General features: G+C 36.2%; 2 protein-coding genes across 4 annotated transcripts in view; both read left to right on the forward strand.

Moving 5' to 3' along the window:
• The window catches only part of LOC121374019, a 244,135-nt gene that overhangs the window by 213,063 nt on the left and 5,095 nt on the right, over positions 1-25,977 (forward strand). For all 3 annotated transcript variants that reach the window (XM_041500893.1, XM_041500894.1, XM_041500895.1), the window contains 3 exons: positions 19,894-22,059; positions 23,001-23,133; positions 24,076-24,177. In XM_041500893.1, the coding sequence (XP_041356827.1) occupies positions 19,894-22,059; positions 23,001-23,133; positions 24,076-24,177 (2,401 nt within the window). The remainder of the gene's footprint in view (positions 1-19,893; positions 22,060-23,000; positions 23,134-24,075; positions 24,178-25,977) is intronic.
• Positions 12,539-14,968, forward strand: LOC121374020. The gene has a single exon (XM_041500896.1). The coding sequence runs from the start codon at positions 12,650-12,652 to the stop codon at positions 14,417-14,419; it is 1,770 nt and encodes a 589-aa protein (XP_041356830.1). The 5' UTR covers positions 12,539-12,649; the 3' UTR covers positions 14,420-14,968.

The following is a 25,977-nucleotide window of genomic DNA, read 5'->3' on the forward strand; positions in this document are numbered from 1 at the left end:
ACATCTTCACATCCTCTCCAGAAAAGATCAACAAATATTCTCAACTTTGGCATTTCCCAGATCTAGATATTAAACAGGAAAATATTGTACAGTGATTACGAAGAAGCTCAGAAGTATACTCCCCTAAAAAATAAGCAATTTCTGATTGACATTATATAGAATTATTTTTTAATTGCAATAGCAATGAGATAGATCTTTGTTAATTATGGTATTGACATTTTCCAGTGTTTTGGCACAGACATAATTTGACATACAGTTGGAAAGATTATTTATTAAACAAAAACCTTAAGTTGATTATTTTTTTATCTTGAGTATCATTAAGCAGCAAAGCAGATCTGAGGTCGATCAAGTTACAAGCAGGTTAGCACATGTAGATATTCACTGCTTCCCAGTTCAAGTTTCATTGGAATTAATTCGTGCAGACATTCTTGACAATATTTTGATTTGGTCTTGTCCTTCTAGTGTTGTAAGATTTGAGGGAGTAATACACCAATGTTTTAACATACCTGAGAGATACATTTCATGTCAAAAGCCTGCAAATTACAAGTCTTAAAAGTGTCTGGATGGAAAACCTGGATTTTTCTGGAATTTAGCATTACATTTACCTATCTAAAATACCATTTTATGTTCTGGTAATGTAGGCCCACTGTGGTCATGGGAATCAAAACCAGCATACGGTCAAGTGCCTCCTCAGGTCAAGAAACAGAAACAATAATTAAAGTAAATATTTCGCTCTTTGTCAAGCCTGACCAAGTATTGACATGGTAAATTTAATATGGTTCTGTTGCCTATTATTTATATTACACTGTCTGAGGAAACATTAACCAGGTCAGATTCCTGATAAGATATCGGTGTTAAAACTGTGCTTCATCTTATCTTCAACACTCCAGAGGAACCACTGTACACACTGCTACAAGGCAACCATGTGGGCCAATAGCAAATCTGTTTGTTTGTCTTTCCTACACCAGGTGTCTCTGATTGGGAGGCAATTCTGTCAAGCCCACAGGCTACTCACAGAACAAAACCTTTGTCTTATTGCAACAATTCACCTGCAATGCATGCCATATTTACTGTGTGTAGCTCAAAGTAACGAAAACACTTGAGATGCCAATGGCTGTACTTCTTGTGGGGCATCACTCCAGCCAGTGCACCACGACTGGTACATCAAAGGCCATGGTATGTGCTATCCTGTCTACGGGATGGTGCATATAAAAGATCCCTTGCTGCTAATCGAAAAGAGTAGCCCATGAAGTGGCGACAGCGGGTTTCCTCTCTCAATATCTGTGTGGTCCTTAACCATATGTTTGACCCATATAACCATAAATAAAAATGTATTGAGTGTTGTTAAATAAAACGTTTTCTTCCTTCTTGTGGGAAGCAGTGTCATATTTCAAGGGGAGATAATGCTGGTTTGAATTATCATTATATGATTATTCCATTTAAAAACAGACTAATGAATTATGTAACGACTTGATGTACATGATTTTTTGTGTTATTATTAATTCTTTTTTTTTTTTGTCTGCCTTTGGTGATATTTGCAAATAACATCTGAATCCAGTGTTTCTAATCCAGCCAGCTAAAACAAATTGCCCTGCAGCAGTGACAGTGTTGGAATCAAGTTTTGCGTTTAGCTTCAGTGTTAAGTTTTTGCATTTTGTTCCATTTCTTAACAAAGCTATAAGTCCCAGATCATTAAAGCTTGGTTTATGGTTTCATCTACATGTGTATGGATGTTATCAGCGGTATATTCAATCTTGATACATGTAAAAAAATATACAAATGTATATTATTGTTAAATAAAAATAATACTTAAAAAACCCCCACCTAAAAACAAACCCCAAAACAAGATTAATCAAGAATAGTAATATCACAAATTAGTTCTTTATTCACCAATTCAGTTTTATGATAGATGAGACATTTAATTCTGTGGAATGTTTGTCTAAGTAGCATGTCTACGGTCCATTAAATTTTATTAATGATGCCCATGATAGATCACTGCATTTCATACATCATTCCACAGTCGGTGCGTTAAATCAGCTTTCTTCACTAAATTTAATACAACTGAGCCAAGCAAGTGAACCACGCAGTGCTTTAGATGTGTTCGTAATGTGATTAGTTAAGTCTTAAAGAGACACCTGTGGCATGTTCAGGAGTGTCGGGTTTTCACACACAGTTTGACTGGTTTTCATCCTATCCTACATGTGTTGCATGTACATATATCGCATTCATTTAAGGTTGGACTAAAAAAACGGATCTAGAGAGCAATTACGAGCAAGTCAAGGGAGCAATTATGCACTCTTGGCCTTCTGAAGATGCCTCTGATATACCTCTGATATACATGCCTGCCATGTAGAACTTGAGCAAGAGGGGGTAAAAAGCAAATTCTTGCTGTACATCTACAAGTGTAGATAGACCTTAATTACATTTTACCAGTCTAATTTTATCCGTTCAGCTACAAGGCATGTGAGATAAGCACATCTGTGTGGGTTTTTTCTCCCAAAGTTTATCAAAAGTATTTTGGCTGATACACGTATAAAGTTATATATAGGTTGAAATTACAGTCAAACCTGCCCAAGCAACCACCTGTAACTTGTCTAAATTAATCACTGCTTTCTGTGTTAGTTTGCCCATATTAAGTACAGTAGTCACCTATCTAATGAGCTCGCTGGTCATTTAAACTGGATACCAAATGTTTACGTTTATACTTATTTCCATGCTTATATCCAATTGTGTTTCAAGCATGCTGTCTTGGGCACACACACACCTCAGCATGCTGTCCTGGGCACACACACCTCAACTATGTGGGCTGTCTGTCCAGGATGGTGGGTTAGTTTTGTCAGTAGTTGTGAGAGAGAAGTTGGTGAAGTGGCCACCCATTGAGTCATTAAACTCTATCTGGGTGGGAGGCCATATTGGGATGTGAAACCCATGATATATACTTACAAGCCGTAAGTTATTGTGCCTTAATCACTACACCCAATCACTTGGATACCAAATCTCTTGTATAATTATATATTGAAAGGCCATAGTATTTTTATCTAGTTTGTAAACAATCATTTTATACAACAGTGACAGGATACATTCACCAGAAATTAGTGCCCTATCACAAGGATATACTAACACCTACATGTAAATGTATTCAGCAAGACATCATCCTTTGTAAGCACCACACAAACCAATTAAGGAATTCTGACAGGGAGGTATGGACTACCTAATTGCCTTGGAGTAAGCTAAACTTGGCGTTTGTTGCTCGAGTAGTATAACAGTACATCTCGTATAGTAGAAGTTACCTGAACTGATTATGAGATCCGTAAAATAAACTTGCAGAAGAATGAATTCCAAACAGTCTTCAGTAATGTAACATGTCTAAAGTTGTTTTAAAATATACCAGGTTGAAAAAAAAAAAAAAATCATATTTTTTAATGTACCGGAACAGTAAAAGTGGCAGTCTGTAACATTTTAATGTTCTATAAAAGTGGAAACCGATAATCAAAGGCCAATTGTCTTAAGTGGCCACTTTTGGCTGTTTTCATGGGTGGCCATACTCAATGTAGGCTTATGTATTAGCTGTTCATATCACCCAACTGAAAATAATCAGGTACATACAAACTCTCTCTCCTGTCCTGTGAACTCAAGTTTTAAGCAGGTAACTGCTACAGAGGTGGCCATTTAAACAGGTTTAACTTTGTAAAGAAACATAAATCAATCAGTGGGGAGAAGGATGTGTTTATATTTACAGATGTGCCTTGGGTTGCCAGAGTAATTAATGTTTGTTGTTTCTTAGAATAAATGTTTTGTATTTGGTTTAGCCATTAAGACTGCCTGGCAAGCTGTGTTAAATTTGTTGTTAGTATTCGTTTTTGTGGGGGAAAATTTCCAATATATACTGAACAAAATAAGAAACTTCTGCTAACTTTGCTTGAACATAACTTGATGAAAACAAACCGGTGGAATAATTGTTATATATGTGTTTAAAGAGTGTTCCATGATGTATCGTTTGGTGCAAAAATCATGGCCATAGGTTAACAGAAACTGGGTGTGGTAGGGGTTAAAAACAAAATCACCCACTTAATAACGGGTATGACCACCTTTTGAATTGACCACTGCAGTGCATCGCAGGCGCATAGAATTGACTAAAGTGTTGATTTCTGCCTGTGGAATATTGTTCCATTCCTGAATGAGCGCTTGACGAAGTTCGTTGACGTTAGCGGGTGGGTTGGGACGACGCCTCAATCGTCTGTCCAGACTATCCCAGATATGCTCGATGGGGTTGAGATCAGGACTTTTAGCGGGCCAGTCATCAATGAAATCAATGTTATTTGTCCTAAGAAAATTTACAGTGTCTCTAGCTGTATGAGAGGTGGCATTATCATGCTGAAAAATCGAGATGTTGGCGTTGTTATGGAACAGAGGAATGACGTGATGAGCGAGAATGTCATCGCGGTAACGTTGAGCATTTAAATTGCCATCAATGACGACTAGTGGTGAACGATAACCATGGGCAATGGCTGCCTAGACCATGACAGAACCCCCACCCCCGAAACGATCTCGTTCAAGAACACAACAGTCAGCATAGCGTTCATTTCTCCTACGGTAGACGCGCACCCTGCCATCACCACGTTGTAAAGAAAATCTGGATTCATCCGAAAAAAGAACGGTATTCCAGCGTCGCCGTATCCAACGAGTGTGTACACGTGCCCAATTAAGACGATTTAGACGATGATGTTGCGTTAAAACGCATCCGACGTATGGACATCGTGCATGTAAACCGTTCTCCCGCAGACAATTACGAACAGTTTGCCCACTGATTCGGTTATTATGAAGCCCAGGTGTGTTAGCAGCAGTAGCAGTGGCAGTTTGGAATCGATTGCGCAAATGTGTGTTCATGATATAGCAGTCTGACCACGCGTTGTAACACGTTGGTGCTTCCTGTCATTCGAAAAATCTTACGCGAAGATTTCGTATCGCTCGACTAGAACTCCCAACATGCCTTGCAACGTCTTCTGTCGACATGCCAGCATCAAGCATGCCAATCGCCCGTTCGCGTAAATTATTGGGTATTCTTTGCATATTAAAAATGCTACAATGTAAAAAACGTTAATTTTTTTACAAATTTTGAAGCGTTTTCGTTCACTTGACAACAATGTCAGTAAGATAGTAAAACAAATCGACCGAATACTACACGGGACATGTCGAACCATGCATGCACGTGCAAATTGAATTTCACGTTGTCGACGATTAACAGTGCAAAAATAATCTATAAAATTCATGAATCCTAATAATACAGCTCAAGGCTAATACTACCTATATAATTTCATTACACAATGAATTGTTTAACACAACAAATACTATATGTACAAATCGGAAGTTTCTTTTTTTGTTCAGTATATATATAATTTTTAGTAGATATTTTGCAGCATCAGTTATTTTGCAGTTTGTATTATGTAACAACATCAGCAAAGAATAATATACTACAAATAACTTAAAAACGTTTTCTTGTAAGCAATAATTTTGTTTCTGACTGATAAAAATATCAGCTATGTTGAAAGTTCATGAATTATGGGAGGTTTCTTTACCAGTTGTTCTGCCAGTCGTATTTTTGGGGGGTTTCTGGCAAAACAGTGCATTTTTTTAAAAGGAACTTTTCTGCCTCACTGCATCCACAGCTAAGCTGATCAAAATAATTTTTTGTAAGACATACTTCTGTTTTCTGGTGCAGTTTTTCGCTAATAAGCAAACTAACACTATAGTTTGGTTTCATCTGGTGATCACTTGAGATGGTGTTGTCATTGAAAAAAACTCAGACTTGTCAAAACAGTTTTCTCGTTTCTCAGCCTTGATTGATTAGTGTGTTGGATCTTTTTTGTCGGCTTCCTTGAAGTTCTGAAAAATTCTCTTAGCACTGATAGATTGCATGATGTAAGTGATATGGATCACCATACAGTTTTTTTTTTTTAGGTTAGTGTAAAGCTGATGTTGTACACATGTGTGGGTGGTGCATGATGGCCTGAACTCACTGGCAGAGTGCTCACCACAGGTGCATTATCTCCTCTTGGTGAACCAGTTTGGTTATTACCCATTTTAGCCATGCAGTGCTCCATAACTATCAAAAGTTGTGGTATGAACAATTATGTCTGTTAAAAGAAAAATGTATGCACAGTCAAACCTCTCAAAACAGGACCCTCTGTAAACTGGAATTCTCTCAAAACAGGACCCTCTGTAAACTGGAATTCTCTCAAAACTGGACGTTTTTCACGGTCCTTTTTTAAATATCTGTACGAAAGAGAACCTCTCTAAACCAGACTTTTTACTTGGTGCCGAGGGTGTCCAGTTTAGAGGAGTTTCACTGTATATGTGTTTGGTTAACTACATGTATGGCCAAATCTCAGTGGTAGAGTACTTCCTTTTGTGAGATCAATGTGTTTTTTTCTGTTTAATTTAGAGCTCTATCAAAAGCTGTGGTATGAGCAATTCTGTCTGTTAAAAGAAAAGGAAGGAAATGTTTTATTTAACTACGCACTCAACACATTTTATTTATGGTTATATGGCGTCAGACATATGATTAAGGACCACATAGATATTGAGAGGAAACCCGCTGTTGCCACTTCATGCACTACTCTTTTCGATTAGCAGCAAGGGATCTTTTATATACACCATTCCATAGCCAGCATAGCACATAATTGGCCATTGATGTACCAGTTGTGGTGCACTGACTGTAACGAGAAATAGCTTAATGGGCACACTGACGGGGATCAATCCCAAACCGACCGTACATCAAGCGAGTGCTTTACCACTGGACTACGTCTCACCCCGTGGTATGAGAAATTCTGTCTGTTGAAAGAAAAGTGCACTGGTCAAAAGGAGTAACCTAATTTAATTTTCTAGACCAAGAAGCCAAGATAAAATTCAAAAGTCATGAATTGAATTGCCTTCCTGGAATGATGATGGGTGATCCCTCATTTTCTTATACTAATACAAGTTAAACTGTTTAATGTAAGTATACTCACACAAAAAATAACATGCTGGTTTAAATATAGTTACTTGTATTAGCCAGACTGCTGGTTTAGACAGTATTTCATATGTACAGGTGTAAATTTACAAAATAATCAGCATAAAAAGCTTCGGCCAGTATAGTCACTCAATGTTGGTTTAATAACCTAGCCCATCCCAGCTGGAAGGCAGGCTGTTTGGTTTTCACAGCAAGACGGCCATCAGTGGAAAGCTTGTGTTTTGTCCATTTGATAGATCTATCAGTATCAACAGCACCAAGATAGCAGGAGATTTACCTGTTTCTTCGCTATCTGTTCAATTTACTGAACATTTGATGGACAAACAAAATTTGAGCAAAAACACACTCAGTCATGGTTGTTTTTGTCTGATAACTGTTCAATTTACTAACAAACATTTGATGGACAAACAAAACTTAAGTAAAAATGTACTTGGTCTTGGTTGACAGCATTACTGAAATTATATTCAGATACTCTTTAGTAAAGTGGTACCATCAAAAACACACTAAACAGTTTGAATAGAAAACAGTATTTTTCTCTCTTTTTTTAAAGGTACTTACATTTCTTAAGTTTATATCCATTACATAGACAGACAGTGAATTAATTTACTCACAGACGTATACATGTACGTGTATTGCATAGATCTGGGTAATGAAACTTATCAAAACTTTGAAATATAAACCATCTATATTAGCTTAAAATACGATTAATAAATATACATATCAGGATTGTTCCTTTAATAGTTAATAATTTTTAAAATATATAAATATATATACATGTATATTCTACAATAAAGAGTAACATGAAATTTTAAAAGATCTGAAGAAGTTTCTTTGACTTTACAAGCTTAGTATTCTGCAAGATCATTAGGTACAGATATAACCACATTTATAAAATACTCATCTGGTTTTCATAACACTCCTGCTACATTTACTAAGATGTTATCTTGCTTAAATTAATGTTGATGGTTGTGTTCTGTAATGATCCTTTGGAAGTAAATATGGTGCATACTTGTAATTATGTTAGGATGGGTATGAAATTAGAAGGCTAGGATTAGTATGATAGCAAAGCAGGTATTTAGCGTTTACATGTTTTGTATTTTAAAAGCTTATGTTGACAGGTACATGTATTATATAGAGGATACTCCCCTCTTGTCTTGTGATATCATAATTTATCAGCATGAGTTGATAAAAGTGTGAAATGAGTTGATAAAAGTATGAAATCTGAGGCTTGCTGAAGATTTTTTTACTTTTATCAACGAGTGTTGATAAATTATGATATAAAAAACAACAGGGTGGTATTCTTTTTATTATCCATTATCATTATTTTCATTTGCGACAATTGTAAACAATGTCAGGAATTATGGGTTGAATGTCACTAGATTTAGCAGTAATAGACTCGTTGACTGGCAGAATGACAGTGGCGTGACGTCACTAATGATATGTTTGGCGCTGAAACATACACAGTGAAGCAACAAAAAGAAACGATATCTCCTAGGAGAATATCGCAGGAGATATCACAAATTATAGTGCCAGCGATATCTCCTACAAAAGACTTTAATGGATGATAATTTTTTTTTACTACAAACAAGAGGAAAAAGATAAACTCTCGAATAATGAAAAAGAAATACATCATCTAGTATTCTAAAAAAAGTTAACAGTTTGTTTTGTTTAACGACACCACTATAACGCGTAGATTTATTAATCATCGCTCTTGGATGTCAAACATTTGGTAATTTTGACATATAGTCTTAGAGAGGAAACCCTACATTTTTCTGTTAATAGCAAGGGATCTTTTATATGTACCATCCCACAGACAGGATAGCACATACCACAGCCTTTGATACACTATTCATGGTGCACTGGCTGGAATCAGTAATAACCCAATGGGTCCACTGACGGGGATCGATTTCAGATTGACTGCACACCAAGCAAGCGTTTTACTACTAGACTGCTTTCCATCCCGTAGTATTCTAAGTACCGGTATGTTACATTGAATCTCCAAGACAGACAGTACTGTGTTCACAAATAGAAGACACAGTTCAGCATCACTGCCTCCAGTTCTAATATATTATGTGTGATTCATAGTTCTTTGAATAGAAAAACAAAACAGAAATTACTCAGTAATAAGGTCTTAAGAGAATTACTAACAGCATTATATTCTTCAGAATCATTGATTTAAGAATTATAGAATTGAGTAATTTACGAGTTCTGCAACAGTCACTGACATAAATTCCTAGTTCTGAACTGCAAATAAATGGGAATAATAAACTGAAAACACTGCTCAATTGCGTGACTAACTTGTCCATGCTTGCAAAACATGGGCTGTTATGTGGCAGACGTAAAGAAAGGGAATCCAGTTAATTGGCAATAACAAACCTCCTTTTGTATAATCGGTACAGCTAGAGTTGTGTGCTGATCACTTTTTTTCTTCAAAAAAGGAGGTTTTATTTTGATGGTGGGATTTATGTTAACAACAAATGGTGACTGTAAATCATCTAACGATAGGTCGCAATGTGAGGAATTCTGTAAAACTGTTCGCTCTGTCAATTTCTCTCGCATTTTAATTTTTTTTTTTTTTTTAAAGTACAAGCCTGTGCCAAGCAGTATACATGTGTTAACGTAAGCTTAAGCACACTTTAATGTATAAACTGGAAATGTTCTTTTAAAAATGTCTAAAATAATCAATAAATATATATGTTGATTAATCTTTACACTAATGAATATTGAACAATAAGATAAAATATCATAAAAGTTGGTATCTTTTATAATAGTACTATGCTCTGTTCTATATACCAGGGAACATTTTGTTTTCAAAATTTTGATAGGCAACATTTCTAGTCAATTGAAAATTAATTAGCTAGTACTGGTTAATGTTTTAAAATTGTGTAGAAATCTCTGAAACTTGCGTATAGCGAATCATGCCATGATTCTGAACAAAATATTCCTATGTGGGTGTTTTATTTTATTTCATTTATTTTACTTAATTTTATTTTTTAATTTCCCTCTGTTATTGAGTAAACTGCATTTTGATTGGTTCATAGACATGAGACAATGAGGGAATGTGGGTTGGCATGCATTCTTGTACCCATCATTTTTTTTAAAGTACTATCAAATTGAGGGGGGTTTTCGGGAAGGAATGAAAATTTAATTATTATCCATATGGTTCAACATAACCGAGTTAATAATAATCATACGAAGCACACGTGTAATAACAAGTTGTGGGAAGCGATGTCAAAACATGACGGTGCTTCTCCAGTCCAAGCTCAGACTGCATTTGAAATATGACGTCATTTCGTTGTCTCCTTCTAGTTGTGGCTGGAACATTTTGAGTTGGGTCTTGTTGTTCACAAAGAAAACAACAGTAATAATATGGATAATAAAAAAAAGTATTACACACGCGTGTGAGTCGTACTGATTTTACAAAACTCATGTCAGGATTCATGTATTACCCTCACTCTAGCTCAAGCAATACTCAAATCCTGACACTTGTTTTGTAAAATCAGTACGACACACAAGCTCGTTTAATAATCTCTATTTAATCTAGTTTCCAATATGTGATTGGCTTTTTTAACCTTTGCATTATATATATCATGCTACATATAATCATTTTGCAAAAATCAAGGCACCATCCTAAACAATGTAAACTATAATATAATCAGTAAAAGGTAGCCAGTTGCAGAAATTAAATGTAGCAAGTGGCTGGCTTATTGTAAAGAGCCTACCCCACTCAACATGACGTTGATGCCATATGCCTATGGAATGGTCAATAATGGAAGCCAATATTTGAGATGGATAACAATAAGACAGTGGACTGCCATGGAGCACCAATATTGAGATGGTATTGTGAGGTGCGAGAAACATCAAAGAAACCCATTGTCCGTATTCTTTTTAAGTGAAAGAAACAAACGGAATATAGCAGTGAAAACCCACATATTTGAGACAAAATTCTCATATTTAACTTTAACAAAACATCGCTGTGCAATGGACTCAGCTGATACTAATTTTCAAAAAACAAAACATTCTTTATGTTATCAATGTTTTTTTTTGGTGGTTTTGTTTGTTTGTTGTTGGTTGTTGTTTTTTGTGTGGGTTTTTTGTGGTTTTTATAACCGCAATAAATAATGATATAAAACTACTAGTTAATGTAGATGCTGGATGTAATGGATCTAATAATAAAAGGGTACATGGTGCTGGGTACTTTATTTCCTCTTTAATTACAACACCTCTAAAATTTCAACCATGTATTTTTCTAAAGCATGTCAGTACCAAAATACTTCTAAAAATACAACCATAGGCAAATACACTGTATATCAAACGGATGAATACACATTTCAACCATTCTAATATTATTAGGTTCCGTTTTTAAAAATTGCATTTCATAGTCGTCTTCTTTGCTGAAATGGCCTGTTAGTATTACAGGTTGCATAGTAAAATTGCCAGTTTATTATATAAATTAAGTCTGTATTTGAAAGAAGATTGTAATAACAGTGTAATATATCTGAGAATTTTGTTATTACTATGTAAATATGCCAACTGGAGTTTGATTTGTTTGTTCACGTGTCGACACTCTGCTTTTTTCCCTTTTTTACCAATAAAAATAAAAATCTGTTACACTTCCTTTTTACTTCTACTTACTTCTGCTTACATATGTCATAAGAGTTAACTTCAGTTATGAAACAAAATATATCCAACTATTTTGGTATTTTTTATATGCTGATAACAACTGGATAAACATAAAAACATGCTATAAACATGTTTGCAGAAACCATAAGGGATAATGTGCGCACTTATCTTACGTATAATTTAAGAAATAACAGGTTTATACATCAAGATCTTGGTCTTAGAAAATCATCTCTTTTTAACTACATGTAGTATCACATAACTATAATATGGTCAGCTTTGTTAATTAACAAAATGGCCTCAATATATATATAGCAGGTTTGTTACATTAAAGTATGATTAAAAATGGATCAAATAGGTCTAGGATGGACCCCACCCATTGGGCTATTTCTCCTTCCAACCAGTGCACCAAGACTGGTATATCAAAGTATGTGCTATCCTGTCTGTGGGATGGTGCCTATTAAGGCAAGACTATGCTTTCAGCACGTAAAAAAAATAATAAATCTTTTTTTTTTTTTTGTTGGCCAATGCACCTTTAATTATATGTAGACTGTTATCCTAAACTTTTTATTCAGTGTAATTATGAATAACATCACATAAATCAGACTTCTAAAAATCAACTCATTAATTAAATGGTACAGAAATGGCATTGTTTTAATTATCTATTTTTAAACTGCAATATCTTCGTTTCTAAGTGACCTAGAACCATCAATTAAGTATCAAATTGTAGCTTGTTGTTGTGAGAATAACTTTAGAAAAATATCCATTGTTATTTAAAACAAGCATTTTGATTGGCTTTTATTTCACAAGACAATCGGCATTTAGAACAAATCATCCAATCACAGCGCTCGTTTCAAATGCACTAGGCTAGCCACAACTAATATGGCTTCACTTATTAGAATTGCCGAAAAAAGACCGAACTACGGATTGTGGTGAATATTAACAAAATAGAATCCCTTTATCTTTCCTTTTGTGGCCCATTCATCAATATTATAACAGTTTGGTAACTTTAGATACATAATGTCCAGTAAAAAAAGAAAAGACAGACCTAAAAAGCGTAAATTCAGTGGAAATAGATACACCCGATTTTGTTCTATCAATGTTGAACATGATAATGACGATGGTATTGATGTTCTAGTGGAAGCTGAAGTTACTGAGAAAAGTGCATCAAGATCAAAGCTTGGTACTCCTTCAAATACTGCTGAGACTAATACAGACAATATTGAAGGATATAGATTTATAGATGCTGAACTTTTTATTTCATTTTTGTGCAAGTTTCCATGCAAAAAATGCTTAGAAGAAGGTGGGCTTAAAGTTTCGGAATATCGTGTTGGACTAGCTTCTAAATTCACCGTAACATGTAATAGATGCCCCGGTCCCAAGCCATTCAAGACCGTTTTTTATAGTTCAACAAAAGTCGGTTCTGAAAATGGTGGACAAGGACGTTGTTTCGATATAAACAAACGCTTACCTATGGCAATGTTTGCCATTGGTCGGAATTATGCGCAAGCTAAACGGTTAACAGCAAACTTGAATATGCCTCCACCTCAATCCCTGTCATGTTGGCAGAAACACGCAAAAAGTTTACATTCTGCTACAAGAAATGTTGCAGAATCTAGTATGCAAAAAGCTGCAGATGAGATTCGAGTGGGCAGCATGTCTAATGTGACAGTTTCTTGTGATGGTTCGTGGCAGCGTAGAGGTTTTTCATCTAAAAATGGTGTTGCTACAGTATTGACTGTACCTGTTTGCGGGAAATCATCAAAAGTCATTGACACACAGACCTTATCAAACTACTGTTCAGCATGTCACATTATGAAAAACAAACTCTCTGAACCAGAATTTCAAATTTGGACAAAAACACATGAATGTGAAAAAAATCACACTGGATCAGCTGGTGCTATGGAGCCTTCTGGTATGCTTTCAATCTTCCGCTGTTCGAGAACCACCCGAAAACTTGCATATTCTGGATATCTTGGAGATGGTGACAGCAAATCCTATAGTGCAGTGGCAAACGCTTACCCACCCATCTATTCCAGACCATGTGTGGCTATAAAGAAATTGGAATGCTGTGGCCACGTACAGAAACGAATATACCGCAGATTGACTGACAAAGTGTCGGAATACAAACACAAAACATTTGTGGAGAATGGTAAAACATTCAAAGGGATTGGTGGCGCTGGCCGTTTAACTCAGAAGGCAATCCTTAGGATACAAGGTCATTATGGAGCAGCCATTCGTGGTAATCCAGGCGACGTGAAAGCTATGGAAAAGGCAATCTGGGCCATCTGGAAGCATCGTTCACGAGATCACACTGATTGTGGAGACTGGTGCCCGTCAAAGTCTGGGAAGGGTGGTGACGCAAACAAAAATGCTCTTCCAGAATTTGTTTGCACAGCAATAAAACCTGTGTTTAAAATCCTATCTAGTGAAGACCTCCTACAGAAATGTGCCCACGGTGGAACACAAAACACAAATGAATCATTCCACAATTTGATCTGGGAACGCTCTCCTAAAGTCACCTTTGTTGGGCGCCGCCGCCTAGAAACAGCCGTTGCTGATGCAACTATTGTATACAATGATGGTGAAAGTGCTAGAGTGGCAATATGTGAAACAATGGGACTCAAGCATGGGTCACATTTAACTGGTGGGTTTTCAAAAATTGACAAGAAACGAGTGGACAATGCCCATGTGTCGGGCAAATCGGCTGTAATAAAAGCGCGTCGTGCACGGTCAAATGTATCTGCAGCCCAAAAAGATGACAGTACATATGAAGCAGGGAGATTCTGAACTTTTGACATCTTATATGATATCTTCATACACCCAAAAAGATGAAAACATCATATATAGACCAAAAAAGACATTTGGAAACAAACACGAAAGTTTAAAGATGATTTTCTCATTATGACTTTTTCCACATTTATCTCTCACTCTTGGCGTAATATTTTGAAAACTATTTAAGGTATTGCTATGAAATTTTCAGTAGTTATTTGTTAAATCTTACTTACAAAACTGAACTAGACTGAGTAAATTTAAGAAAATAATAATATTTTTACAATGTATTATGTAAGTGACCATCATCCGATATTTAGGCTCATGCCTGAACATTTTCTCCTAATTTGTTTTTCGGCAAAGTTTGAGCTGTGATTCTAGTTCAGTGTAATAAGGACACCTCAATGAAGCAACATACAAGTTTTCAGCAATATTGAACTATCCGTTATGGAGATATCATGTCATAATGTTGGCCGATTGGACAGAATGGGCGGCCATCTTGTTTTTCTAATTAGCATAAAATATGCAAATATTTTTACAAAAAATAATTAAAATTTTAATCTCCAACCCCAGTACTTTGTTGTCTCAAATTCTGAAAGTTCTATGTTAATCCATTTAGTAGATTCTGACAAGTGAATGGAGTCTTTTTTTTTCAGTGTATTTTTATGTCTGTAAGCATAGTCTTGCCTTAAAGATCCCTTGCTGTTAATTGAAAAGAGTAGCCCATGAAGTGGCGACAGAAGGTTTCCTCTCTATATGTGTGGCCCTTAACCATATGTCTGATGACGTATAACCGTAAATAGAATGTGTTGAGTGCGTTGTTAAATAAAAATATTTCCTTCCTTCTTTTAAAACTATATGTCAGAATTTCCAAATGTTTGACATCCAATAGCCGATGATTAATAAATCAATGTGCTCTAGTGTTGTTGATCAAATGGAGTGTAAGATATCCATATTTTGATTTTATTGTGTTTTTTATGGAATTATATTCAAGCAATTAAATGTTAGATTGTATAAATTGGTTCAGATTGGAGATACCGGTAGGGGTTAGGAAAAACATTACCCACGACTCCACCCTAGTGATGGTTTCTGGAACCGCCCTTAATTGGTTTACATGATCAGATGATGATTTGTATAACAGATTACTTGTAGCCACTGAAGATTCGAAGACGAGGAAAAATCTATGTAGGTATTTCCAGTAGGTAAAGGATATGGTTTGTGAGTGAGATATACGGGGCAAGATAAATGTCAGCAATTCCGCTAGGTATGTAGGGAATTGAGATCCATATGTAAGTGGCTTCTAGGTCTGTACATGCTATCAGCAGGCTTTTCTTAGACTGATAATGGAGCGACCATATGCTGAATATCTTTCTAGGCAAATCTCTTCATGTTGACAAATGAAATATGCTATTTCAGAGACAAGGATAAGGAACTGGTTCAGTTTCTGAGAGATAGTGAAGCAAAATTGAATTAAAAGATAAAAAAAGGGTGGATATGTATAGTTTATTCTGAGCAATGTATCGGCAATTTTTGTTGAAGAGAAATTACAAGAATGGTAAGGTGTGTTTTGAAACAGATGGGCATGGCTGCTCATGCAGAATTAGATTACCTGTTTAAGACAGGTGGCTGCTTACTACAGGTTGTTTTGCAGAGGCTGATCCAAGCGGGGGGGACCAGGGGACTGATATGTCCCCCTAAAAAACAAAAAATTATCTAAATGTTTTTCCATAGGGATTCCCTTTTGGCAAGTTGATCCTTGTGTCCTTTTTCTATTAGTCCACACACACACACACACACACGCACACGTGTATGCACACACGCTCACGCGCACACACTCCACATGCATACACACACACAAACACACACACGCACATGTGCATGCACACACGCTCACGCACACACACTCCACACGCATACACACACATACACACATATAAACACACATATAGACACGCACACATGCACACACATTCACACACATACACACATGAACACACACACACACACATGCACACACACACATGAACACACACACACATGCACACACACATGCACACACGTACATGCACGCACGCACTCACACACACATGCATGCACACACACATGCACTCACACACACATGCCTGCATACACGCACACACACATGCACACACGCACACAAGACAGACACGCATACACACACGCACACGCACACACACACACACACACACACATGCACATACATACACACACACAAATATTTCCTGGATCTGTGTCTGTTTTATACTATTAATCTTCATGCATACATTTTGCCCCATTGTATGTTGGAAACATAAATTAATTAATTAATTATTTTAGGAACTACGTGTGGTTTGACATAATAGCTCTATGTAAAACATTTTAAAACTAATAACACATAAACTTTTGACTGTGTATAAAGATAGGCAAGGTTTGTTTTTTCTTTTCTTCTCCCCTTTAATAGCTCTTCTGTTTGGAAATGTTATTTCCATATTCACATGTGACGGATTCATTGTCTGAAAACTTGTTTTATATGTCTTCATTAATATTGGATTTTGAAAAATAGTTTTGGCGACTTATTTCTGGACCAGAATTAATTATGTTTCATTTCTACATTAATAACATAATATATATTACCATTTCATATTTACTTGACATGTCATCCTTATATTAGTGTTTCAAAATTAATTCTTCGAGACTGATGGAAATGAGACCGTTATCAAGACCCATAAATAGACAGACTAGCATTTGTTACCACGGTGTCAGGAATAAACTGTCTGGATTGATTATTGTGTACTTGGTGTACTTATCTATTTCTGGTAGGAATAAGTAGATCTGTGCTGCCACTAGGGACACATTTGTGTTTGGCAGTATCTTCCAGACTGCAGTGTTTAAACATAAGTAACTGTATATATGTATATAAGCTGAAAGTGCATGATTGTCTGCAAGCATTTTTCTAAGCTGTTTGAATTATAGTCATTAGGTTCATAGCAATGATGGGATGTTTTTAGTTTTTTTGTGGTTTTGTTACATCCGTTTTGTTTGTAATGACTGTTAATCAGAGATGGAAAACATCAAGAATGACAGATTTTAGTGTCACTCAGAAATTGTTTTTGTCTTCTTTTTTTATGATGACAACTCGCATACACCAATACTTTTGAAGATCCTGAATTTTTTAATTAATTTTTATTTCTGAATATTATAGTAATATCTTTAAATACAGGAAAACCCTGATCCTAAATATTTGGCCAAAACAACCTATTTTGTAGTGTGTGACTAGGTTGATGTCCAAGTGGTACTATACTGGTACAAAGAAGAATCTTAGCACTACTATAGTACACCACTTAGACAGATTTTCGTTTTTTTTTCTATTTGTTGCTTCTCTTATTTGTCTGGATTGTTTTACTAGTAATAAGTATCAAAGCATCTTTAGAAAAGCTTCTTAATGTTGTATTTGCCATGAATATTTGTTAAGTAAGCCCAAGGAAACTTGTTGGAACATGTATATATATATTTACCACAGGAAATGAAATCAGTACTTGTGTATAAAACCTGGTGATGAAGGAAATGTAGAATAAATAAGACAAGTCACACTTTGAATAATGGGTTATTGTTACAACAATATTTCATTTACAATTCAGTCATATATGTATATGTGTGTGCGCGTGCATGTGCGCGTGCATGTGCGCGTGCGTGTGCGCATGTGTGCGCGTGTGTGTGTGTGCATGTGTGCAGTTCCAGAGTAGATACTAGTAACTTGATGATTATTGTAGTATTGTTTCATACTAGAATCTGAATGACGAAACCATAATATGTGATCACGACTGTATCTCTACACAAAGCAGAGTTAAATGGGCATTGGTATAATAGTGGTTGATTCCATGAACCTCTAATCTAGTGCCTTGACTATACATAAACTTTTAACTGGATATAAGCACAAGCATACATTACATAGCTATTTGCAAAAAAGAAATGTTTTAAAATATATATAGGTAAATGACCACATTTGTCATGAATAAATATCCTCCCATTTAAAAAATATTTTAAAGAATATCCCTGCACCCATTAGTCTTCATTTGATATCTAGCTTCAACAAGTGGTGATTTTTTGGCAGAATTCTGCATAGCCTGTGTTATTTCAGATGTAATAAATACACGTGTAGTCCTTTTTTTGTCGCCTCCAAACATCGAGATCTATATTTTAGTAGCTATTGCTGTGAACTGGCACTTAATGGCAGTGATGTATTTTGTTTTGCATTCACATTCACATCTAGCTGCAGCCATGATGCTTGATCTGGCAGAGTCTGAGGAAGTTTCCTGTTGTGATACCCGCCGGCAATCTCAATACTGACGGGCCCCATTCAGATTCATTTGTTATTGATTTGCTTGTGAATGGATGTCACTGAAATAGTACACTTTTTATAACATTTCTGCCAACATCGCTAAACTGGGTGTAACTCAAAACTGAAATGATAAAAAAGATTTGGCTTTTCGAAAGTGGTTTTTTAAATAATTTTTTATTTGATATATGGAACATTGTTTTTTCTGAAATATCACTGGATCATTGGGTGTTTTAGTTTTTACGTATGATAGGATACTGGTGCAGTGACGTACCTCAGCACTACCATGCTGATTCTGCATTACATACACATACAATGTAGGTCTCACACTGAAAAAAGATTTCATTAACAATTCAGTCATACTTTAAAAAATTATGATACATGTACATGTAAGAGATGAAATTGAAATAGTAAGCAGCTATTACTGCCTGCTACGAATGTCATGTGACTTAAACTTAACAAGTTGATATCAAAGGCTATGGCTAACATTATTTCATTGGTTTACCTTAAATATTTACAACAGACATTAACTACCAACTATATTAAAAGGAATGTTTTATTTAACAACAAATTCAACAAATTTTAATTAGGCCTAAAAAAATCTGTCTTTCAAGTTTTATCCTTGAAAAAAATAGGGTAGGTGGGTACTTTTTTTAAAAACCAAATCAAAGCGAGAAACTGTAATCAGTCGAGGTATTCTGAATATAGTTTGCTGATTTGTTTTGTTTTTTAAATTTCTTTGTTTTGTTTTTTTAAATTTCAAGGTCACTTCATAAAATTAGGGTAGGTCGAGAAACCAGAAACACACACATTTGATTTAGGCCTTACAGTTATATGGAGTCAGTCATATGGTAAAGGATCACACATAATGAGACGGGAAACCACCTGACACCTTGTAATGAGCTATTCTTTCCAGTTAGCAGCAAGGGATGTTTTATATGCAGCATCCCACAGATGTGATAATACATATATCACAGCCTTTGATACATCAGTTGTAGACCCATTGATCACGCATCAGGCGGGCACTTTACCACTGGGTTATGTTCGGCCCTACTATGCTAATATATGTATTACCTTTATTGAGGCTTATAATAATGTTTATTAAGTACATGAAATTAATGCACAATTTTTAAATCATATTTTCTTGTTATTCCAGATTTGCTGATGACTCTTATGGTGCCTATGTCAGTAGAAGTCGGCGTGAAGTCGGCACATACAAGCGATCCATTTCAGCAGCTACATTGAATTCTGATAACAACAATTACAAGCTCTGCACTGAAGCGAGTTCTCAGTTCAGTGACAAACCTCTTGGCAAACATTCGTGGAACAGTGATTCTGCCCTCAGCAAAGCAGGCTCTTCCTTACGTCCTGCAAGAGAGCCTGATGATAACAGTGTCCTGAGGTCGAGCAAGGAGGCTGTGGATAGTGCTCCACTAAAGACTGTGAGGGAATCCAATGATGAATCCCAGTTGAAATCTAATGCAGAGACTAATGATGGATCCCACTTGAGGTATAGCAGGGAGATTAGTGATGACTCCCAGCCTAGAAGAGTCCGGGAGGCAAATGATGTCTCACAGTTGTCCAACAGGGATGTAAATGATCGCTCTCATTTGAGGGCCAACAGAGAATCTGATGATGCTTCTCAGTTAAGATCCAACAGGGAGTCAGGTGATAGCTCCCACTTGAGGGCTAACAGAGAGTCAAGTGATGGATCCCAGTTGAGAGCTAACAGAGAGTCAGGTGATGGGTCCCATTTGAGGGCTAACAGAGAGTCAGGTGATGGGTCCCATTTGAGGGCCAACAGGGACTTCAATGATGTTTCACGGACTAGGTATAATAAGGAGGTGAATGATGGGTCCCAGTTGAGTGGCGGTTCCCATGCGAAGGCGAGGAGGGATTCTAACGACTCCAGAGCAGTGAAAGGAGCTGGTGCTTGTGAATCTTCAGGACCTGTTCCAACCTTTAAAGTGGAAAGTTCTAATGTGAGAACCGGAGTGAGGTCTTCTGCCCATGCACTGCAGTCACCACTAGGAGGTATTAAAAGTACCAACCATGTCTACTCACCCAGACCTTTCGTTTCAGACAAATCACCTGCTGTGAATGACAGTGAAAGAAATAGTGATAAGGGAAGAACATTTGGCAAGACGCCCAGTTCCGTGAGAGACCGAATTCATAAGTTAGAGAAGGAAACCGTTCGGACAGTAGGCTCACCTGCTAGTGTTTCTTCGTTAGATTCACCAAGTAGTTCTGAACCCATTCGGACATCATCACCCAAGCACAATGCTGGGCAGTTGTCTAGTAACAGTTCTTGGAAAACTCAAGAAAACCTCTGTAGTCCTACACATAATCTGAACTCAAATTCACAGAGGATTCTTGATTCGTGGGAGGAGGACAAACAAAAGAAAAAGTTTAATTATGCAAGTACCAATTCTGATAGGAAGGGAAGCTCTGGGGATGTTAGTGCCCAGCCATACCCCTCTCCACAGAGACACAAAGATCAAAGTGCTCCTACAACTAACAAAACAACACAAAGACAACCAGAACATTTAGGAGGTCAAAGGACATCTAGTCAGTCCTGTAATCATAGGTATTCGGATCAGTCTCGTGCTCAAAACCTACGCAATGATCTAGACTCTTCTATGTCATCCAATGATTCGGGAATAGACAGGACTCAGGATCGTGAAACTCATAAAGGTCAAAGGTCTTTTAACAACAGTGCCAATCAAAGACTACACGATTCTTCTGTGAAGCATTCTGTGAGTAATCATTCTCAGAGGGAGTCTGCTAATCATCCACACAAAGCGCCAGACTCGTATGGCATTCAAGGAAGCCAGGACAATTTCTCACCTAACAGACAAGATGTGCAATTTGACCAAAAGTCGTCATCTTCTTCTTCATCAGAGTATACTAGAAATCAAAGAGATATGGACAATGTTGGCATTCAGAGGCGTCAAGGACAGTTTGTGGATGATAACAACAAACCACAGAGTGATGATAAGAGTAAGAGTAACGAGGAGCTGAGTCAGAATCTGACTGTGGAGAATGTTTCGCAAGAGTCTATGACGTCGAGTCACGGCAGACAGCCCTCGCAGGAGGAGATCGAGTGTGACCTCCAGGCCCAGGAGCTGGCCAAGGAGCTGGAGGAGAAGGACAAGAAGCTGTGTGAGGTGCTGAGGCAGGACCCCAACAAGAAGAGGATGCAGTACATGGACGGCATCTTCACCAACAACGATGTAGACAGAAAGCCTGCCGCCGTGAGACGCTCGCCAAATGGTACCAATTTTGTTGGGGAGAGGAAGGTTTCTCCAGAGAGTAACACAAGGTAAGTCAAATGTGAGAGAAGGATGAAAGCTTAATGATTTTTCAGAGCACCTTTTGGCTTGTTTTCTATCAAATCTTTTTTCTTTTTTAATTCAGTAGTGGGGACATTTTCGGCTTTTGTAGTCATGTTTAATTTTTTGTCCAGCTTGCAGAGATGAAACATTTTAGAATTGTTATGGAATTCTGGATTTTAGTACAAACCAAAAACTGTTCCTTTTATATTCATGTTTAATTATAATTTTGTGTCCAGCTTGCAGAGATGAAAAATCTCAGAATTTTAATGGAATTTCTGGATATCAGTGCCAACCGAAACCTGTTCCCGTGCTTGTTCTTTGATGAAAAGCATAAATAATCACCTTACATTTCAAGACCTAACAAAGTTTACCAGATTTGTTTTACCAAGGTCATTTCCGTTTCTGAGTTAGGTTGCACAGAAACTACATGATAAGATAAGTAAAATGTTATTGCAGATAAATTTCCACATTGGGAATTGTGTGTATCAGTTAGTGCTACATGTAGCAGAAGTAAGTACACACAAATACACTGTGTGTGTAGAGGAATACTGTTAGCATCTTGTATAAAATACCATCAAAATTATGCAACAAGTTATTATTGCACAATGAATCACTTGTTTATGGTGGTTGTGTGATGAAACTTAGTTTGTGTGTGTGTGGTTTTATTTTTGCATTTGGAAAATATTGGAAAGAAATCCGACTGCTTTGGAATCGATGCAGAAAAGTAAGATTATAACGAACCAGAAGATACCATACTAGTTTGTTATAGCAGTAGTTCGTTGTATACATAGCAGTAGTTCGTTGTATACATTTACACAAGTTAGTTATTAATGTATAGGGAGATAAAACGGGACTTTATGATCAGTTCGTTCTATGCATGTTCGCTATACATGTACTTTGCTGTATTTTAAATTGTGTTGTTTTTCAGGAGTGCTCTTCCTGCTACTTACTTCAAGTCTCCTCCTAAAGCCCTTGTGGAGATAAAACTGAGAATGAATGAGGAGGCAAACAAGGACCTCATTGGTGACATCCAGGACAACGACGCCCTCAAGAAGCAGAAGGTAGAACATTTTTATTAATCACAGATGAAAATTCTTTAAAAAAATTCTGGCATTCAAAACATTATAAAAGTTTTCTAGTTTTTTGTCAAATAGCAAAGAGAAATTTTGAGTAAGTATGCTGAACAGCACATTTATATGCACACACACACAGTTTCAGATGCTCAGTGAATACAAAATGTTTATGTATAGGTTAGCTGTTTTCACATTTTATAATGTACTTTTAATAGTATGGAGGTGTTCAACAATTATTTAAAGCATGACCCATGTTTATGTACTGTATTATGCTGTAGTTTATTTACTATCCAAACTTTAAAACTATAATTAAATAATCTATTAATAATTGTGGCTATGTTACTAGAGTTGGTCAGTAATGGTTGAATATTTCTTGTTATACAAGTAACAACTTACTAATAATATCATACTTTAAGAATGAGATAAAACTAAAAACTAAACTATCTGTGTGTATGAAACTAGTTGTAGAGTGTACTAAACTATTTTGCACCCAATGAGCTTTAATCTCTCCCTGAAAATTAAAAACAAATATATTAAAATTTTTAGTTAACATTGAGTGTGTGCATTATGCATAACAAAAACAGAATCTGATGGAATATGGACTGATTTTTGTTTCTTTTGTTGATCTTTGAAATGACTGAAAATTAAATTTTGTTTGAGACTGAAAACAGAAACCTGTTGAATGTTGTACATTGAAGTGCTATAATGATAATAGTGATGATGTATTTGACATGTTTTGTTTTGTCAGGAGACTGAAAACAGAAACCTGTTGAATGTTTTACATTGAAGTGCTATAATGATAATAATGATGATGTATTTGACATATTTTGTTTTGTCAGGAGACTGAAAACAGAAACCTGTTGAATGTTTTACATTGAAGTGCTATAATGATAATAGTGATGATGTATTTGACATGTTTTGTTTTGCCAGGAGGAACTGATGGAGAAGCTGTATGTGAAGCTGGATATCCTCAAGGAAGAGAAGATGAGTCTGGAACAGGAAATCATAGAGAATGAGGCTCTTGGCAAGAGGGTTAGTGTCAATATAATTCTCCACACACTATCTCAAATAGGGGCGAGACGTAGCCCACTGGTAAAGCACTCACTTGATGTACGGTCGGTTTGGGATCAATCCCCGTCAGTGGGCCCATTGGATTATTTCTTGCTCCAGCCAGGGCACCATGACTGGTATATGCTATCCTGTCATGGGGTGGTGCATATATAAGATCCCTTACTGCTAATTGAAATAAGTTGTCCATGAAGTGGCGATAGCGGGTTTCCTCCCTCAATATATTTGTGGTCCTTAACCATATGTCTGACGCCATATGACCGTAAATAAAATGTGATGAGTGCATCATTAATGAAACCATTTCCTTCCTTCCTTCTATCTCACATAATTAAAAAAGTCACTATTTTAATTTGTTAGTGTCAAAATTTGTCTCCACATATTGTCTCTTATAATTAAAAAAAAGTCACTATCATCCCTTTCCCAGAGTTACTAAGATATTACTAAAATATTACACACCTCAAAAGAGTGTTAGTTGTTTTTTTACAATTTGATGTTGAAAAATGTAGGTTCAAAATGACACATTTCAAGTTACAAACAGTCGGTAATGACATTTTTTGATTGTAAAGCTGGATGAATAAGAGTTAAAATATGTGATTTGAATATTTAATATTTCAAAAATATCTACCTATATTAATATCTGAATTCACAAAAATATACCCCCCAACCAATAAAAAAAAAGAAGAAAGAAAGAAAAAAAAAAAAGCTGGTACAATAAAGGCTGTGTTATATGCCGTTCTATATGGAAAAATGCTTATAAGATCCTTTAATATTATTTATTTAGTTGATAGCAACAGGTTTCCTCTCAGTTTACAAAAAATGTGTTTATATTTATGACCATTTGTAAGACACTGAATTGTCAGTTTTAATGGGCAGAGATGTCGTCAAACATTCCTTTCTTTTAATCTAAAATTTTGTCTGGCGATCACAAATCAAAACTGTAACATCACATGTATTTAATACATGTCAATTCAGAAGGAAGAATCACTACTACATGCCAGCTATTTTTTATTTTTTTTAAAGAATGATTTAAATCATTTTAATAACAATATTTATTAATTTGAAGTACATGAAACAAGTAAATCTCTATTTTTACAATGTTGGAAGGAAATAGTCAGTTTGAAAATAATAAACCATAACTCAGCCTATCTTTCTGTGTGGGAATTTTCTAACACTTTGATATACTCCCATGCAAAGAATTCCATGAGAGAGCTCCCTGCATCTATAATGAAAACCAGTGATCTCCCCTTATCTTTGTTCTTGATCTCCTTATCTAAAGTTGAAAGCATGTCCATCAAGACTGTTAGGTTATTAACACCTCCTCTCCCAGGACCTAGTATCTAACAGGTTGTTAGCAAGACCATGAAGCTGTGGTCAGATGGTCAAGAAGCCCATTACCCTGACCACTGGACAGCCACAGTAGACCCTGCCAGATGATTTTAACATTGATATAACAGCATGCATGTTGTGGCTTGTGTAACGAGTCTGGGATATTAACCACCCTCGTGGTGGTAGGACTGTTTTGGTTTTCATGTGAAAATACCTCATGCAGAGAAGTGAGGTGTGTTCACTGCTGTAAATTTATGGTCAGATTTAATGGAAGGGTCATTTGTGGCTGTACTTTATCTCTATGTGTAGAATTAGTTAGGAAAGTTGTTTATTACTGGGATGATTTTTAAGTATGATTAGTGGTTGTAAAGAGAGATCATTGATATAACTGTGTAGTATAGTTAGATATAAAGAGTTAAAGAATGATTTGTAGCGACA

Source organism: Gigantopelta aegis, chromosome 6 (assembly GCF_016097555.1).
Source record: "Gigantopelta aegis isolate Gae_Host chromosome 6, Gae_host_genome, whole genome shotgun sequence".
Classification (NCBI taxonomy): Eukaryota; Metazoa; Mollusca; class Gastropoda; order Neomphalida; family Peltospiridae; genus Gigantopelta; species Gigantopelta aegis.

Coding starts and splice junctions, on each gene's coding strand:
- LOC121374020 (XM_041500896.1), top strand. CDS start 12,650: ATGTCCAGTAAAAAAAGAAAAGACAGACCTAAAAAGCGTAAATTCAGT.